Source organism: Lagenorhynchus albirostris, chromosome 9 (genome assembly GCF_949774975.1).
Source record: "Lagenorhynchus albirostris chromosome 9, mLagAlb1.1, whole genome shotgun sequence".
Lineage (NCBI taxonomy): Eukaryota > Metazoa > Chordata > Mammalia > Artiodactyla > Delphinidae > Lagenorhynchus > Lagenorhynchus albirostris.
Genome location: NC_083103.1, coordinates 37,354,556 through 37,372,864, shown reverse-complemented (window position 1 = coordinate 37,372,864; position 18,309 = coordinate 37,354,556). Strand labels below are relative to the sequence as shown.

The 18,309-nt window shown below is 37.9% G+C and overlaps 2 protein-coding genes across 3 annotated transcripts in view; one reads left to right on the top strand and one right to left on the bottom strand.

Moving 5' to 3' along the window:
• The window catches only part of LOC132525951 (L-lactate dehydrogenase C chain-like), a 49,952-nt gene extending 35,312 nt beyond the window's left edge, over positions 1 to 14,640 (top strand). Inside the window, 6 exon segments of the mRNA XM_060159548.1 lie at positions 8,177 to 8,225; positions 8,227 to 8,317; positions 8,320 to 8,349; positions 9,135 to 9,251; positions 10,010 to 10,118; positions 14,350 to 14,640. Of these exon segments, the coding sequence (XP_060015531.1) occupies positions 8,177 to 8,225; positions 8,227 to 8,317; positions 8,320 to 8,349; positions 9,135 to 9,241 (277 nt within the window). The 3' untranslated portion in view covers positions 9,242 to 9,251; positions 10,010 to 10,118; positions 14,350 to 14,640.
• Positions 12,789 to 18,309, bottom strand: part of TSG101 (tumor susceptibility 101) — a 57,463-nt gene continuing 51,942 nt past the window's right edge. For both annotated transcript variants that reach the window (XM_060159546.1, XM_060159547.1), the window contains 3 exons: positions 15,929 to 16,131; positions 14,407 to 14,646; positions 12,789 to 13,120 (listed from right to left, as the gene is read on the bottom strand). In XM_060159546.1, the coding sequence (XP_060015529.1) occupies positions 13,031 to 13,120; positions 14,407 to 14,646; positions 15,929 to 16,131 (533 nt within the window). In that variant the 3' untranslated portion in view covers positions 12,789 to 13,030. The remainder of the gene's footprint in view (positions 13,121 to 14,406; positions 14,647 to 15,928; positions 16,132 to 18,309) is intronic.

Below are 18,309 nucleotides of genomic sequence, written 5' to 3'. Positions count from 1 at the left end.
GCTTGTATCTCTTCTAGTTTGGACTTTTATATCATGATGACATGTTGAACAGATTCAGTATGTCTTCCCTGAGCCTGATAATTCATAAGGTAGATATAGATTGCCAGTGTAAGAATTTTCTTTCATTCTCCAGTTAATCCAGAAGCCCCCTCTCCCACTTGACTAATGTCTTTTTAGGGCTTGAGTGATGAACTTGCCTTTGTGGATGCTGATGAAGGCAAATTGATGGGTGAGACAGTGGATCTGCAACATGGCAGCCCTTTCATGAAAATCCTAAATATTTTTTTCCAGCAAAGGTTACTGTCATAGCTAAATACCATAAATATTCTAATAGTACATTAATAAATATCTAAGAAAATCATATCTTTATATCATGACTTCCCCAATTGTTATAAAGTTGGTTGCTCCCTACCCTGCAGTCTCATAACATGTTCAGATTTCATTAGGTTGTACTTAATTTGTTTACAGGGCTTCCTACAGCACCAGACTGAGTTCCTGTGAGCAGCGGTAATAGTAATTATCATGACAGTAATCATTAATTGATTGCCCATTTTGTGCCAGCCACTGAGCTAAAGCACTTTATTTTATTTAATAACCTCAGCACAATTCTATGATGTTTCATAGATGATGCATCTGCACATCAAGGTTAAATAAAAGTGATGGAGTAAAGATTTGATCCCTTTGTTTTGACTCCAAAGCCTAAGCTCTTAACTACTGTACTTTATTTACTTGGCACCCAGGAGGTAATTGTATGAACAAATGAATGAACCAATATCTCCCTGTTCAAGGGTCTTTTCATACCACATCTATCTCTAAGTAAACATTCTCATTTATAGAACAATGTACATTTTGACCTTTTATTCTATAAAGTGCAAGAGGTATGTATGTTAGGAGGTTGTTAAAACAAATGTACAAGGAAAATTTAGTACTAATTTCCTAAAATTAAGAGTGCCCTGGGCATTGTAGAAGATCTGAGGGAGCTCACTCTTTAGTAAGAAGTGTGGTGATTGAGCTGGACAGGAAATGTGTACTTAAATTTTAGATGTTTTCTCCCATAATGTTTTCTATTCAAATCTTTCCCCAGATTACTTTGTCACTGCAAACTCAACATAGTGATTATCACAGCAGATGCAGGCCACATAAAGAGAAACATACCTTGATTTAATCCAGAGAAATGTGTTCGTGTTTAAATTAATGATTTCCAGTATTATCTAACACAGTCTCCACTGCAAAGTGATTATTGTTTCCAATCCAGGTCACCTTTATTTTGGCTGTTCAGTGAATAATAATTTTTTTGAGTGGGGGGGGTGGGTTTAGTAACTTGGTAGAGAAAAATAATGGGCATTAAACTCTAAACTACCGATATAGCCAGAATAGTTTCCTGTTTTGTTAATTTAACATGTATTTTGCATAATCAGTGTGTGTACCATAATGAAGATTTCTTTAAATACGAGCGTATATGAAAAGATAATTTGCTGAATCGTAGTGTGTAAGTCCAAGTTTTACAAGACTTCCATATCTGAGCTGTTTTCCGGATTACTGAGGGTGCTGAAGTGAAAGCACAGTACTTTATTGACTAACCCTCCAAGATTGTACTAGACTCCTCACTGGTGCATGCACAAAGTGGACAAATTTAAGATATACTTTGGAAATAAAACATGCAGGACCACTGACAGATTTTGTATAGTGAGGGAAGAGTAAAAAATGACTTCTGGATTTTTACCTTGAGCGATTGATTGGATGGTAGTTCCATTTACCTGGATTGTGATGCTCTCAAGGAGGTGGGAGTCAGTGAAGGAAGTAGGAGGGAGTGTTGAGTTTAGGGGGAGAAAAACCAAGATTTCCAATTAGGACATGTTAAATTTGAGATATCTGAAAAGATACTCAGGAGATATCAAACAGGTAGCTGGTAGCTGATTATGAATCTGGAACTCAGAAATCTAGGTTGTGATATTCAGCCAAATTACTGTATTTTTTAAAATTTATTTATTTATTTATTTATTTATTTATGGCTGCGTTGGGTCTTTGTTGCTGCGTGCTGGCTTTCTCTAGTTGCGACGAGTGGGGGCTACTCTTCGTTGCGGTGCATGGGCTTCTCATTGCGGTGGCTTCTCTTGTTGCAGAGCATGGGCTCTAGGCGCACAGGCTTCAGTAGTTGTGGCACATGGGCTCAGTAGCTGTGGCTCGTGGGCTCAGTAGCTGTGGCTCACGGGCTTAGTTGCTCTGCAGCATGTGGGATCTTCCCAGGCCAGGGCTCGAACCCGTGTCCCCTGCATTGGCAGGCGGATTCTTCACCACTGAGCCACCAGGGAAACCCACTCTCAGCTCTTCTATTCAACGTAGTATTGAAGTCCCAGCCACAGCAATTAGACAAGAAAAAGAAGTAAAAGGTATGCAGGCTGGAAGGGAACAGGTAAAACTGTCACTATTTGCAGATGACATGATACTCTATGTAGAGAATAATAAAGACCACACAAAAACTATTAGAACTAACAAATGAATTCAGCAAGGTAGCAGGATACAAGTTAATATGCAGAAATCAGTTACATTCTCTACACTAACAATCAAATATCAGAGAAAGTTAAAAAAAATCCTGTTTAAAATTACATTAAAAAAAAAACAACCTAGGAATAAACCAAGGAAGTGAAAGACTTGTATGCTGAAAACCATAAAACATTGATAGAGGAAATCAAAAATGATTCAAAGAAATGGAAAGCTGTCCCATGCTTTTGGATTGGAAGAATTAATATTGTTTAAATAGCCATACTACCCAAAGCAAGCTACAGATATAATGTGATCCCTGTCAGATTATCCATGACATTTTTCATAGAACTAGAACAAATAATCCTAAAATTTATATGGAACCATAAAAGACCCAGAATTGCCGAAGCAATCCTGAGGAAAAAGAACAAAGCAGGAGGCATAACCTTCCCAGACTTCAGACAGTACTGCAAAGCTACAGTAATCAAAACAGTGTGGTATTGGCCCAAAACCAGACATATGAATCAATGGAGCAGAATAGAGCCCAGAAATAAACCCACACACCCATGGTCAATTAATCTATGACAAAAGAGGGAAGATTATACAGTGAGGAAAAGACAGTCTCTTTAGCAAGTGGTGTTGGGAAAGGTTGACAGCTGCATGGAAATCAGTGAAGTTAGAACACAGCCTTACACCACACACAAAAATAAACTCAAGTGGCTTAAAGACTATAAGACATGACACCATAAAACTCCTAGAAGAGAACATAGGCAAAGCATTCTCTGACATAAATCGTACCAATGTTTTCTTAGGTCAGTCTACCAAGGCAATAGAGATAAAAGTGAAAATAAATGGGACCTAATCAAACTTACAGTCTTTTGTACAGCAAAGGAAACCATCAACAAAAAGACAACCTATGGACTGGATGGAAATATTTGCAAATGATATGACTGACAAGGGCTTAATTTCCAAACTATAGAAACAGCTTATACAACTCAATAACAAAAAAACAAACAACCCAATCAAAAATTGGGCAGAAGGCCTAAATAGACATTTCTCCAAAGAAGACATACAGATGGCCAATAGGCACATGAAAAGATGCTCAACATCACTAATCATCAGAGAAATGCAAATCAAAATGACAATGAGATATCACCTCACACAGGCCAGAATGGCTGTTATTAAAAAGTCTATAAATAACATGTTGAAAGGGTGTGGAGAGAAGGGAACCCTCCTACATTGTTGATGGGGATGTCAGTTGGTGCAGCCATTATGGAAAACAGAATGGAGGTTCCTTAAAAGACTAAAAATAGAATTGCCATATGATCCAGCAATCCCACTCCTGGGCATATATCCAGAGAAAACTATAATTTGAAAAGATGCATGCACCCCTATGTTCATAGCAGCACTATTTACAATAGCCAAGACATGGAAACAACCTAATGTCCACTGAAGATGAATGGATAAAGATGATGTGGTTGTGTGTGTGTGTGTGTGTGTGTGTGTGTGTGTATGAAATAAAGAGTGAAATAATGCCAACATGGATGGACCCAGAGATTATCATACTGAGTGAATGGTTTAAGAAGATATGGCACATATATACAATGGAATATTACTCAGCCCTAAAAATGAAATATTGCCATTTGCAGCAACATGGATGGACCTAGAAGAATATCATACTACATGAAGTAAGTCAGACAGAGAAAGACAAATATTATATGATATCACTCCTATATGGAATCTAAAAGAAATGACATAAATGAACTTATTTACAAAACAGAAATAGACTCACAGACATAGAAAACAAACTTATGTTTACCAAAGGGGAGAGGGAGGTAGGGAGGGATAAATAAGGATATGGGATTAACAGATACAAACTACTATACATAAAGTAGATAAGCAACAAGGATTTACAGTATAGTGCAGGGAACTATATTCAATATCTTATAATAACCTATGATGGAACACAATTTGAAAAAATACATATATACAACTGAATTACTTTCTGTACACCTGAAACTAACACAATATTGTAAATCAACTATACTTCAATTTAAAAAAAAACTAAAATAGGATAATGACCCCAAAATACAGATAGTACTAAAAAAAAAAAAAGTGTGTCTCTTCTAGAGAGCAATATAGTTAGACCTCATTTTATGCAGTGTGAAAATCTCTGCCTTTTGAATGGACTGTTTATTCACATTAACTGTTACTGTGATATGTTTGGGTTTATGCCTGTCATTTTGCTGTTTGTCTTGTGTCTTCTTTTGTTCCTTGGTTTCTCCTTTACTGACTTTTTTTCCATTTTCTAAAGTACCATTTTAATTATTTAATTAATTTTAAATTATGTTTTTTGAGGGTTTTTTTTTTTTAGTGGTTGCTCTTGGGGTTACAATATCAGCCTAAGGTACCTGGATGTACTTCACATTTTTGCACACTTAATTCCAATAAAATATAGAAACTTTGCTCCATTGTAGCATCAATCCCTCACCCACTTTTGTGCTATTATTGTTGTATATGTCTATATGTATTAAAAATTCAACAATACAGTGTTATAATTGTTGCTTTATATAATCTTAAGTCTTTTGTAGAAGCTAAGACAAAAATATATGAACTTTTTAATATTAACTTTCTTATTTTTCATTTTTGGTATTCATTTCTTTGTCAAGATTTGAGTTACTGTCTGCTGTCACTTCCTTGCTCTACTCTAGTATCTTTCCCTTCCTCTTCTGGTTGTTATTGTCAAATACCTTCTATCTGTATATCTTGTAGGCCCAACAATAAATTTTATATAGTTTTATGCAGTTGTGTTTTAAATAAGAGGTAGGTGTATGTGTGTGTATGTATGTATACACACACACACAAACATTTTTATAAATAAATTATATTTCACTATTACCAGTGCTCCTTTCTTCATGTTGGTATGAATTGCTGCCTGGTATCACTTCCTTTCAGCCTGAAGAAACTTCTTCAGTATCTGTTGTAAGGCAGGTCGGCTGCTAGCAGTGAATTCTCTCAATCTTTATTTATTTGGGAATGTCTTTATTCTGCCTTCATTTTTGAAATATAGATTTGCTACATATAGTATTCTTGGTTGAGTTTCTCTTCCAGCACTTTGAATGTCATTCAACTGTCTTCTGGCCTCCATTGCTTCAGATTAGAAGTTAGCTGTTAACTTATTTTCTTTCTCTGGTATGCAGTGAGTCTGTTTTCTCGTATTTCCAGTATTTTCTCTGTGGCTTTTGACAGTTCAACTATGGTGTGTCTAAGTAAGAATCCCTTTCAGTATATCCTACCTGGAGTTCCTTAAACTTCTTGAATGTGCAGATTAATGTTTTTCATATTTGGGAAGTTTCACCCATTATTTCTTTGCATGTGTTTGCTCCTTTCTCTCCTTCTGGTACTACTATAACGCATGTTGGTATGTTTAATGGTCTCCCACAAGTCTCTGTTATTTCTTGTTTTCTTTCTGATCTTTAGTTTCTATAGTTTACAAATTACCAGACATTTTCTTTTAGACCTACCATCTCCAAATAAGGCCTTTTTTCTATACTTAAGACCTTTACCTTTTCCTGTCCTATTGCATTGGCTAGGAGGATCTCCAGTAAGATGTTAAATAGAAACAGTGATAGTGGGTATATCCTTGTCTTGTTCCTGACTGTAATGAAAATACTTCTAATTTTTCTTCATTATTTGTGGTTTGTTTTGGATTTTTGATAGATATCTTTTTAGGTTAAGTTTCCTTTTCTTCTTAGATTGTTGAGTTTTACTTTTATTAAACCCTAATGGATTTGGAACTTCATCAGGTTTTTGTACAATTCAAATGATCTTTTTCTTTAAATCTCACATGGTGTAATATATTAATGTATTTTCTGATATTGAACCATCTTTGCATTTCTGGGGTAAAACTAACTTGGTCAGGAAGTATTTTTCAAAAACCCCACTTAAGTATATTTGCTAATATTTTATTTAGTACTTGTGTATGTGTAAATAAATAATATGAGTTTACTATTTTTTATCTGGTCTTTGCTCAGTTTCAGTATCAAGGTTTTACTATATCCCCACCAAAAAATTTTTTCTGTTCTCTAATAAAATAGGTTGCATAAGAATAAACTGTTCCTTGAAATTTTGATATAACTTGTTTGTAAAACAGTTGAAAGGGTGAGGGGCTAGATTTTTGTTAAAAGTTCATTAATGTAATTTGTTTATTCAGATTTTCCATTGCTTCTTAAGTCATTTTAGGAATTTTTCTAGCTGTCCATTTCATCCAAGTTTTATACTGGCATGTGTTTCATATTTTATGACTTTTTAAACCTTTACTGTATTTGTGCTTACCTCTCCTGTTTCCTAATATTATTTGTTGGGGACATTGTGCCCTCGTTTTGCTAGATGTTCTTCTAACTTATTAGTCCTCCTCTCCCCAAGAATTATTTTCTATTTTATTGATACTGATGTTTTTAATCTTACTACTTTCTGCTTATTTTTTAAAACTTCCTTTTACTTTATGGTTAGTAACTTTTATCCTTGACCTTTCTTGTTTTTTAAAAAAATGCATTTAAGAATATAAACTTAACAGTAAGTACCACTTTTTCTTTTGTTTTGTGGCACTTTTATTGTCATTCAGGTATAAATATTTTGTAATTCCTAGTTTTATTTTCTCTTTAACTCAGCAAGAGTATGCTTTTAGCTTTGAAACATTTTAAAATTTGTTATATGGTGGTTGATTCTAACATAGCTGAATTGAGATCAGAGAAATGCAGGTTAACATCCACTCTTTGAAATCTGTTAAGGCTTCCTTTGTGACCTAGTTAATACAGGTTTTGTAAATGTTCCTTTATGTATTTGGGGGGTGGGAAATGGACTTAATTGAATGATCTTTCTATATCCATTCACACTTATTGATTTGGTTTAGTTTTACTAAATTACAAATTTTTAATTATTACTGACCTGTCAGTTTCTGATAAAGGTAGTTACTCAAATCCACCTAGCGTTTCCCGATTTTTTTCCAATATATTTTGAGGCCACTTCAATGAGTTGCATCTAAGTTCATGATTATTATGTATTGTTGGATTGTTTCATATATTATGTAGTATCTCTGTGTATCCTTAGTAATGCTTTTTTATTTTTGAAATTCTGTTTTGTTTGCCATTATTGTATCTGCACTAACTTTCTGGCTAATAGTTACCACTTTTTAAATTCAATGAGAAAAAAATTCTGATAAAATAATGTTTAAAATAGTTCACATACCCAAAACATCAGACTATGCCAAATTTTTTTCCCTTGCCTAGTGGGACTAAGGCCTGATTATGTTTTGCCTGACAGTTATATTCCATGTATACTTGTTTCTCTGTTTCCCTCTTAACTAAGCTTTTTGCTCTAAATGGATTATTCTCTGAGAAAATTTATTTCAAAGACTTGATAAGGGATATTGATTTGTGTTTCTTAAATTTTTTTAATGGCATGAATGAATGTGTGTGTTTCTGCACAAACGTCTATACAAAGTAGCAACAAAAGGTTTTCATAATTTATTTCTATTGGGTAGATATTGTTGAAACTATGGTATAACTGGAGTTGGATAGAGAACTGTTTTTGTTCCCCCCAGCGAAACATCAGACTTAGTTTTAATTTAGATAAATGTAAAAAAGTTTATCATTTAAAGTGAGAACTTTTTCTGTCTTGAATTTTTTCTTCTCAGTGGGTATCTTAACTTTGTAGCATGGAAGTTAACAGGATTTCCCCAAAACTGTGGTTATTGGGAGTGGCTGTAATCTGGCCACTGCCCCTTTCCATTTCTTGACTGGGCAGAGGCTTGGTGTCCACTCTGAAAGCTGTCATGGTTTTTCCTTTTAGAGCACAGAGACTCAAGTGGTAAGCCAAAAGTACCACTGAGCTGTGCACACTCTCTGAAATATATTTAGACTGTATTGATCATATATTTAATCATAAAGTAAAATACCTCCTGGGTGAAAGGACTTTTATTCTACTTTAGGTCCTTTTAGTAGTGTTTTAATTTTTAGCACATTATTTTTATAATAAAATAACTTACCAGAAATACAAGTTTGAAAAAAATGAGAATGTTACTACAATCCTACATATATGTACGATTAAGATTATAAGGCTTTCTTAACACAGCACTAAGTAACAAGATGTAGTTTACATTTAACTTGGGATACTCTAGTTCAGAAAGGTCAGTATTGTTAATTCAAGTAACATGAATTCTTCCTATTAACTGGAGAAAATTAAAGGGAAGAGGAGGAGGGGTGCTAATATGATAGCAGTCCTTTTTATCTTACTTTCTTCTGGCTAAGAACCCTTGAAATCGATCTAATACAAACCCCTGGCTATGGAAAAGGACTTGAAGTGATAAAAGTTAAAACTTAATAATTTATAGTTGAAAATTTCAAAACTGTCACTTTCTTGTTTGGAGAATCTCTGCCAAGACGATAGAATTGTGGGCTCCATCCCTTAAGATTTTGATTTAGCTGATTTGGGGTAGGGCTTAGACATCTGAATTTTTGATAGTTTTGTTGAGTGTTCCTAGTTGTAAACCACTCAGGGCAATTGTAACAGTTTTGCTAAGGTTAAAAAAAAACAACCACCACCTGTTATATAATACTATATAATGAATGGATTTGGGGGTATCTTTTTCTTAGTTCCTGTGTGGAGTGGAGTGAACATTGCTGTGGTCTCTCCAAAGGTTCTGAACTCAGATAAAGGAACTGATAAAGACCTGAGCAGAAGGAAAATGTCCGCAAAGTAGTGGTTGCCAGGTAGTATGTTTTTTTTGTTTATTTTTTTTGTTATTTTTCTGTACGCGGGCCTCTCACTGTTGTAGCCTCTCCCGCTGCGGAGCACAGGCTCCGGACACACAGGCTCAGGGGCCATGGCTCATGGGCCCAGCCGCTCCGCGGTATGTGGGATCTTCCCAGACCGGGGCACGAACCCGTGTCCCCTGCATCGGCAGGCGGACTCTCAACCACTGCGCCACCAGGGAAGCCCCCCGGGTAGTATGTTTTGTATTTTCAGTACCTTGGAAGTTAGCTGTAAGCCTGAATTGTGCCAGAGGGATGAGACTTGGGTCCTTTAAGTATATGTTGTTGTATCTGCCGGACTTTTCTTTCCTTAGCACTTCTCCTTTTATTTTGGTGTGATCATATTCACATTATAAACTCTTAAGCAGTTAGGGACTAGACTAAGTCTGTCTCACTCACTGCTGAGCCTAACCCAGTATCTACCATATAGTAGGCACTCACTTGTTAACTGACAATATATTTTTTCTAATTGTTGCTATATATTCTTTACAGTTGATAGTAAAATTGATTTCACATTAACTTTTGGATCTCCGTACTTACCGTCATAACTGTTTTCCTACCTTACATAACCAACTCCTATAAGAAACTCCTAGGAGAAATTATTGATGGAAACATTTCAGATTTGTGGCATTGTCAGGCTGCCGCAATATGGATGTTCAAAGACAAGTATTTCTTCTAAAATTAACTTATGTTCATGATTTCTTCCAACTCCACAGTGGCTGTGAGGTGATTAAAAAGAAATGGGGTGTTGCCCTACCTGTGTTGATTTAACAGAAAGTATTCTGAAGAATCTTAGGAGTGCATCCAGTTTCCACCATGAGTAAGGTAGGATATTTATGTTTGAAAAAATATTTAATATCAACATAAGATAGAGGTAAAAGAGCATTGAAGAAAATGTTTGAAGTTGATCTTTATGGAAGCACCTCTCTTCCTAAAATCTGTTCTTTGCTGCTGCTGCTGCTGCTGAAGAGACAGAGACAAAGGGATGGTGGTAGAGGAGGAAGAGGCCTACCTTTGTAGACCTTTGTCCTGGCCTAGTGTGGTATTTCTTATACATTCTATTAGATAAAAGTCTTATTGCATCTTTATTATTTAACGGAGTGAACTAGCTCTACAAATATCTAGTAACATTGGGAACCACTGTGGTAGGTCTTGCCACATTTTGAGTTGTTCTCTAGCAGTTTCAATGAGGTCCAGTGAAGAGACCTAAGAAAGAAGCACTGATCTCAAAAGTATTAGCAGTTGGTCTCCTGGGGAGGGGGAAGTTGGGGCCTGCGTAAGATCCCTCTGCTAGTTTGAATGGGAGAAGGTAAAGTAAAATGGAATTAAATCACTGGGAATAAAGTAATAGGAATTTTGAAGTGGGTTCCCTGATAGGAAGTGGTTTGGGGGCAAGGAGATAGGAAAAGGAGGGTTGGTCCCAGCAAACATGGCAAGAGGTTGGGGCCTATGTGGGAAGATGGCAGATGAATTTGAACAATAAATATGTCTAGTCATCTGTTTTAAATTGTTCTTTACTTGTATCTTTTTTTTTTCTTTGTGGCTCGTGGGCTCTAGAGTGCAGGCTCAGTAGTTGTGGCGCACGGGCCTAGCCGCTCTGCTGCATGTGGGATCCTCCCGGACCAGAGCTCGAACCCATGTCCCCTGCATTGGCAGGCAGACTCCCAACCACTGCGCTACCAGAGAAGTCCCCTTTCCTTGTATCTTTTTCTGCCACAGTTCATACTACAAATCTGTTAAATACTCAGTTCACCCAGCAACTGTTGTTTCTCATACTGCAGACCTTTGTTAGAAGAAAGGAGAAAGGAATAATTTTTAAGTCTTTACTTTCAGGGCCACTATTGAACAAATGAATATACCTTAGTGTTCCGTGTATCCTGGGCGAGAATGTTATTACAGACCTCATAAAGGTAAAGCTGACCTCTGCAGAAGAGGCCTGTCTGAAAAGGGTGCAGAAACTCTCTGGGAAATTCAGAAGGAGCGCAAGTTTTAAAGTTGCTTAAAACTACCATTCTGAAGTTATCGAAAGAGAGAGAGTGGTTAGTTACAGGATTAAATACGTCATACTTTTGAATACACTCAAATTCCTAAAAGTCGGAAAAAAGAAGGAGGGAAGAGTGACTCCACTATTTAGCCCCTCAGCTCTTTTATTTAGCATCCAAATGTTGGATGATACTTATTTTTTGTAATTCCTAAGTCACTGCATCAAATAAGGTATTTTGGTATCTCTGATGTACCAGTACTTGCCTTGTATATTATATATGTAGTTGCCATTTGGTCCAAAAGAATGTATGATGTGTGTTTATTGTGTTTAGAAACGGTGATTCTTTTCATCAAGCGTATGCTAATTATTTCGTTCTGGCTGGCTAATACAACTAAGTTCATTTTGTATGCTATAAAAAAGCTGTAACTTCCTTTACCATGCAAAAATAAATGTATACACAAAAATAACTCATTTAAACGTTAGCTTCAGGGCTTCCCTGGTGGCGCAGTGGTTGAGAGTCCGGCTGCCGATGCAGGGGACACGGGTTCGTGCCCCGGTCCGGGAGGATCTCACATGCCGCAGAGCGGCTGGGCTTGTGGGCCATGGCCGCTGAGCCTGCGCGTCTGGAGCCTGTGCTCCGCAACGGGAGAGGCCACAACAGCTAGAGGCCTGCGTACCGCAAAAAAAAAAAAAATGTTAGTTTCAAACCTAACACTAGATTAAACCTTGCTAGTTTCTATTCTGATAATTTTTACAAGTAGATTTTCATTTTTTAAGAAAAGATCTAAACTATATAAACTCTTCAGTGATGAGTGAGACCAAATGTCTTTCTTCTCTCGGGAGAAGTATAGAGTAGCTGTCTGGCTGCCTGAATACCTTAAAACATCTTAAATTAGAATGTTCATTTCTTTATAACCTCATGAACCTTCTAGCTCTCTCATTTTGACAGAGAAAATTCTGTTCTGCTAGATAAGCTTTTTAGGACATGTAGATCATTGGATGGGTGGCCACAATCTTGACTACAGAATCACTCACCAGAAAGACTGACTTTAGATGACAATAAATGCAGAGAGGCAGTGTACACTGTACCTTCCTCCTTAATTGTGGCCAGACCATCTTGCCTAGTTAACATAAATTCTCAGGTGTGTAGCTTGGTACTGGCCACTCTGCTCCTTTCTTGATGAAAACAGTTAGTTACGGTTCTGTCAGGCCTGGAAAGGAAACAAATCTAGGCAGGACTAGGCAGGAACTGGTAGGAGGGTACCAGCCAGGACCTTTCACAAAAAAAAGTCACTCAAATCCCTCAATTTCAAATATTTGAAAATTTAGATTTCTGTGTGGTATTATATCCCATACTGAATAGAATTCACTTTATATGCTAGAGGATAAATAATGCTAAATTTCAACTCACGATGGATGATATACTTTGCTAAATTAGAAGCCGAGCTTCTTATTTAGGTTTCATATATTTTTCCTAAAGATGTTCAGTAAAAGAGAAAAATTATGCAACAAATTTTATTTAGCATAGTCAGTCCCAACATTCAGCACAAAAAGAGTTTACAGAGGATAGAAAGTGCATTAATAAAAGCCAGTCTTTACCAAAAGAAAACAGAAAATATATTATTGATTCAAAATATTTTACACTTGAATGATAAACTGCAATAACTTATTCTGGCACCTACTGATATAAGAGAAAGGAAGAGAAGAAAAGAATGCTTTAGAAGAGCTCAATCTCCAGCTGGTATCAGAGGAGTCAGTAGAGGTCACTGAGACCGGCAGTCTTTCTTGCTTTCTGCATTAGTGCCCTCAGCTGGAACTGTTTACGGGACAGAAGACGTACATGCTGTGAAGGGGGAAAAAGTTTCAACAGTTTAGACTGGCTCTGATCCAGGCCCAGGCATGAACTATCAGACAGTTTGTAACCTAGGTGGGAGCTAAGAACCTAAACTCATATCAGCTTTCCTTTGGAGCCAATACTTTAGTACATGTGGCTTTTTAAACTCACTGGATTGATGCTGGCAGGTTGTGTTAAGGAAAGTAGTCTTCTGAGACCCTATACAAAGGCCTTCTTCACAGGGAAAGCACCACATTGCAGGATCTGGCTCAGGAGTTCAAGCTGCACTTGAGACAACCAAGATGGCAGGGAAACATGTACTGTGATCCTAACAAAAGTTACAAAAAACTTTTGTACAAACTGTGACTGTTTGTTCCCACTTGGCTAAAAAAGGGGAAGGGCAAGGATGAGTATAGCACAAGGCCAGCTTTTGTCCAGTGCCTAGCAAACAGTGTACCTCTCTTGCCTCTCCATGTGTATCTTTCCCTAGGCTATGCCACCCAAGCAGGGGACAGTGTACAGAAAGGAAGTCCTCTCTAGGGTTTCAGCTATTCATGTGCTTGCACCAGGTCCAAGAGTGGTTTGGCCACATGCTCATAGTAAGACAGGCAAGATCAGCAAGCAACCTGACCAGCCTCGCATGTGCACTGAAGCATCAGCAGCAGCTGTACTGAATATCCAGAGGATAGCTGCTATTATTCCTAAAGCCATGCTCTTCATGACCCAACAGAGAAGTAGCCAAACTTGGCTTACAGATCTTCATGTCTGTACAATAGCATTAAGCCTGGAATATAACCTTTATTCAGAAGGGCTCTATTACCAGCAGGGCAAACCCAATACTTCCCAAGGCTGTTTGATTTGGGAAAACAGGTATAAAACTATGCAAGTCTAAAAAAATTAACAGAGGAAAAAAACAAAAACAATAAGGGTGGGGCAGTCAATGATCTCAGTTTAGATGATGTGGCCTGAAAGAATCAATGGAAATCTGACTGTACCTCATGATCCACCCAGGCACAGTAGTAAGAGAGAAGGATTACATTCAGCTTGATGCTATCTCGTGGGGTGGGGAACTGCAGCCACTAGCCCACTTTTCTTCCCCTACTCAGATGATCCTCAGCCCCCTCTGTAGGTGGGAAGACACTGCTCACAGCCATTTATCTCACTTGCTCTCTTTTGGAAAGACAAAGAATTTTAACCCACCTCCTACAGAGAAACCCTCTTGATCTGTGGTTTTCAAGGTCAGTGTCTCTAAAACACGTTCCGAAACCCTGGAAAGCAGAGCAAGGAAGACATACCTTCAGGAAGACGTCCAGGTCTATTACTCCCCGCCTCAAGGCTTCTCCCAAGTAAAAGATAGTGTCTTCAATAGCATTTTCCTCTGCATACAGATTTAGGATCTGTTTGTATAGTGGGGCTGTGGGAATGATAACTTCATCAATATCATTGTTTTCAGATTGATTTTCCATTTTCTCCAGAGCAGAACTGAGTTCTTCATCCTTCTTTCTCAAAAGTTCTATGTTTTTATCAACCTCAGCCTGAAAACAGAATAGTCCAAGCATGATGATTTTATACTAATTGTAATTATCTGCTTGTCAGACATCTACAATTCAACTTCACAGAAACAGACTTGCTAATAAAACAATGCTTAAACAACTCATGGATGAGATTCATGTATCACATTAGTCAAAGTTAGAGGAAAAGGTGTGCTCTAACGTGCTGAGTGAAAACAGGAGATGCTGAGCTGAGCACTTTTGGTGGCAGTGATAAGCTTGTCACTTACCAGTGACAAATGATACTGCAAACTAAGCCATCAGACAAGACACTTTCCAGCAGGAGGTTCCTTACGTGAAAATCATAAAGGAGGTCCTTCTTTCAAAACAAGTGGCCATCTGCCTCAGAGGAATAACTTTCCCCAGTCTGTACAGATGATTCAACACATAGAACTCCAAACAGTTGAACTTTATTCACAAGATACAGCAGGTGGTAGTTGCAGGCTCTGAACTGTACTGGTGTCACTTTGCTGAACTTTTGAAAATAGCTGGCTATCGAGCCAGCTTTACACACTAGAACCATTTTATTAGAGTAATGTGTACATACAAATCACTTTCTCCAAAGCCCTCAAACACTTAATAACTCTTTACCCTTTCATCAAAAATGCACACTTGCTGGAACAAATTCTCCATCACAGGAATGAAAGTGAAGAGTGAAGCTGGCACTCAAATTATGCTAGTGCCTCTAATCACTAAACAAAAGAAGTCACAGGGCTGACCTGACTCATAAGGGCACAGCAGCCTGATAAAAATGTGAGAAAGCTTAAGAGCTAAAGGTTGCATACACTATGGGTTATTAAGTTAGAAGGGCTCACCTAGAAGGGGTCACCAAAGATACTTTAAATATAGTTCAAACAACATTTGGAAACAAAAAAGAACTGACCCTTAAGTTTGTACCCAGGGTCTGCAGATCTTTATCACGACTTAGAGCTCTCTCAAATTCTTATTTCCTAGTAACTGTCTGGTAACATCAAGCGCTCAAACAGTCCTCCTTTGGGTCAAAACATTATCCCCCGGGGTGAAGGTGCAAGCAAAACTCCTCTGAATACATCCACTCCCCAATCAAAGACTACATTTCAACCACAGGCTGCATTTTTTTTTTTAACAAAGCTGTAGAGGAGCTATGTGAAAATGCTTAAAGGTGTGTATAATTTTCGGAACTCTTTAACTATACCCACAATGTTCAGGGTAACCACAGTATATACAGAACACTTTGCCATGGCTATGATTCAATCTAACTAGTACAACTATTCAATGAGTTACTTACTACTTCTTGATCTAAACGGGTAACCATCTCTTCCAGTTTCTGGTGACCTTTTTTCAGGTCTTCCTCTGTTCGTTTCAAGGCATTGAGCTCTGCCTGGGCACGATCCATTTCCTCCTTCATCCGCCATCTCAGTTTGTCACTGACTGCTGAGATGAGAGAGGCTCGGATAGTGTCCTCGCTGATTGTGCCATCCCTACTGGGACCTGCAGGAGAAAAAGGCAGAAACACTTGCTTATTTCCCAATCTCTTTCTATTCCCTTCACAAGAGCCATCACAAAACAGGACAAAATATGAGTCAACACTTTCAAAGTGCGAGGAAAGAAAAAGTTTATGTCCCAACTTCATAAAACATAACATTTAAAATCTGAGTTGATTCAGAAATACTTTCCCTGCAAGAGATTACTATTAATCCATATTTACCCACTTTCTTGCCTTAACGGCCCAAACAATTAGCTATTTTCTCAATGAGGCAGAGGCTCTATCCCTACAGATTACAGTTATTCCTAAGTCTCCAACAAATGGGACAACAAATTTATACCAAGGTAAAACATTTGATTCAGGTCCAGTCTATTCTCAGGCTTTACTGCTAAGCTGAAGGAGGAAGGAACCCACTCTAGAGGCCAGTAAGACTGAAAATGGGCAGAGTTTCCTTAAACCAATATACAGGTTAACGTGGCTTCCCTTCTGTAAGACTTTTACTCCTTTACCCTTTACGAAAAGAATAGGAAAGAGCAGATGTGCAAAGGAGAATGCCATCCAAAATTCCACAGCTGATAAAATTCTGCTTATTCTCAGATTCTTTACTCTTCTCTCCCAAATGTACCTTCCTAGTCAGTGTCTTATATAAAACTTACTCCTCAGATCTTTTCTTCAAAAGGTCCTCCCTTTCAACTAAGTATGGATACTCTTTATGACTGTCAATGTTCTTTAGTTAGGGTCCTAAATCAGCAAATGATAAATGGTATTTTCAATTATGTTTGATGATGGAATACACGTGGGGAATTATACTTACCTTTATTGCTTACAATGAATAAAGAATGATTACAGATTAACAGAAAGTATCACTTCCACTTTGAGCTGAAAACTGTTATCACCTTGACGCTGAGTTCTGCTTACTAGGGGGGAAAAAACCCTTCAAGTCAGTTTGTAAAAATGTACCCAGAGCCTCACCACTCATGTTCCCATCCATTATAGGCTCCTTCCTGGTACCATGCAAAGTTGACTGTTTCTTCAAGGAAACTGCACTGTCCAAACCACACCGCAACCAGCGCCACCTGTGCTCTTCAGCGTCCCATCTGATCACAACTCTCGCTATTCCATTCACTGGTCTGGTCACTCTACTTTTTGTGGTTTTTGATTCGTAAAGTTGTTTTCTCCCAGAAGCTGGTCCATACCCAGGATACCCTGAGTGCTTTTCTGGGCTTTTGTAAATGACACTGGGAGACCTTGGAGTTCTCAGGTGTTACAGGTTTCAAAAAAAGAGTCTAAATCTAGAGTTGTTTTTTTCCCCTCTGTTTCTTGTTTCCACCACAGAAGAACTACGTTTTTTTTGACTTGGGTTCTACTAAAATGAGTAAAGACAGTGTCTCCCATGGCCAGGTTTTCCTGAGGAGTGTCATTCGTCCATCTGCCCTAAGGACACTGCTTGTACATGGTGAAAGGAAAAGCCCAATATCAGACTCTCCCGCTTAGAGTCTCCCTCTTTCCTGTTAGAAACCTCCTGCTGAGGAGCCCAAACAGTATCCATCCTCCAGTGTTTACAAGGAGGCAATTAATACTTCTGACTGATTGTTAAAATACAAATTCATATATTATATGCTTTTCAGAGTTCACTTCTGATTTTACAAAAAATATGTCAGCGTATTATTTCGTATTTCTGAGAAGCAAAACTATTAACTTTCAGACAATGTGTGCTCTGGAATTCAGAGTTGTAAAGCCAGAGGGCAACCTGAGGTCTTGTTTTTCACATCCCTGGCCTCTCAACACCTGACTTTTCCAAAGTGTTCTCATCAATTTACCAGCTACTGCATCACCTCTGGGCTCATTCCACTCACATTTTCCTGTCATCTTCCTCTCTGACCACCTCTTTATTCACAACCTCCTGTATAGACACCGGGATGACTCTAGCAACCTCCCCAAATTCATCAATTCTTATCTCCACTCATTCCTTTTCATACCTTTGACCTCCCTTTCTTCCACTCCTGGTCCCAGTATCTCCCCTCAGTCCCAACTCCTTGCCCATCTCTCTTAGTCCTGTATACAGGCTGCCTGCCATGGCAGCCTCTCTCTCATTCTATCAGATCACCAGGACTTCTAATTCCAAAGGCCTCACCTGCCATAACCTAACCCAAATCCTCAATCCTTTGGATTCTTTCAGAAAG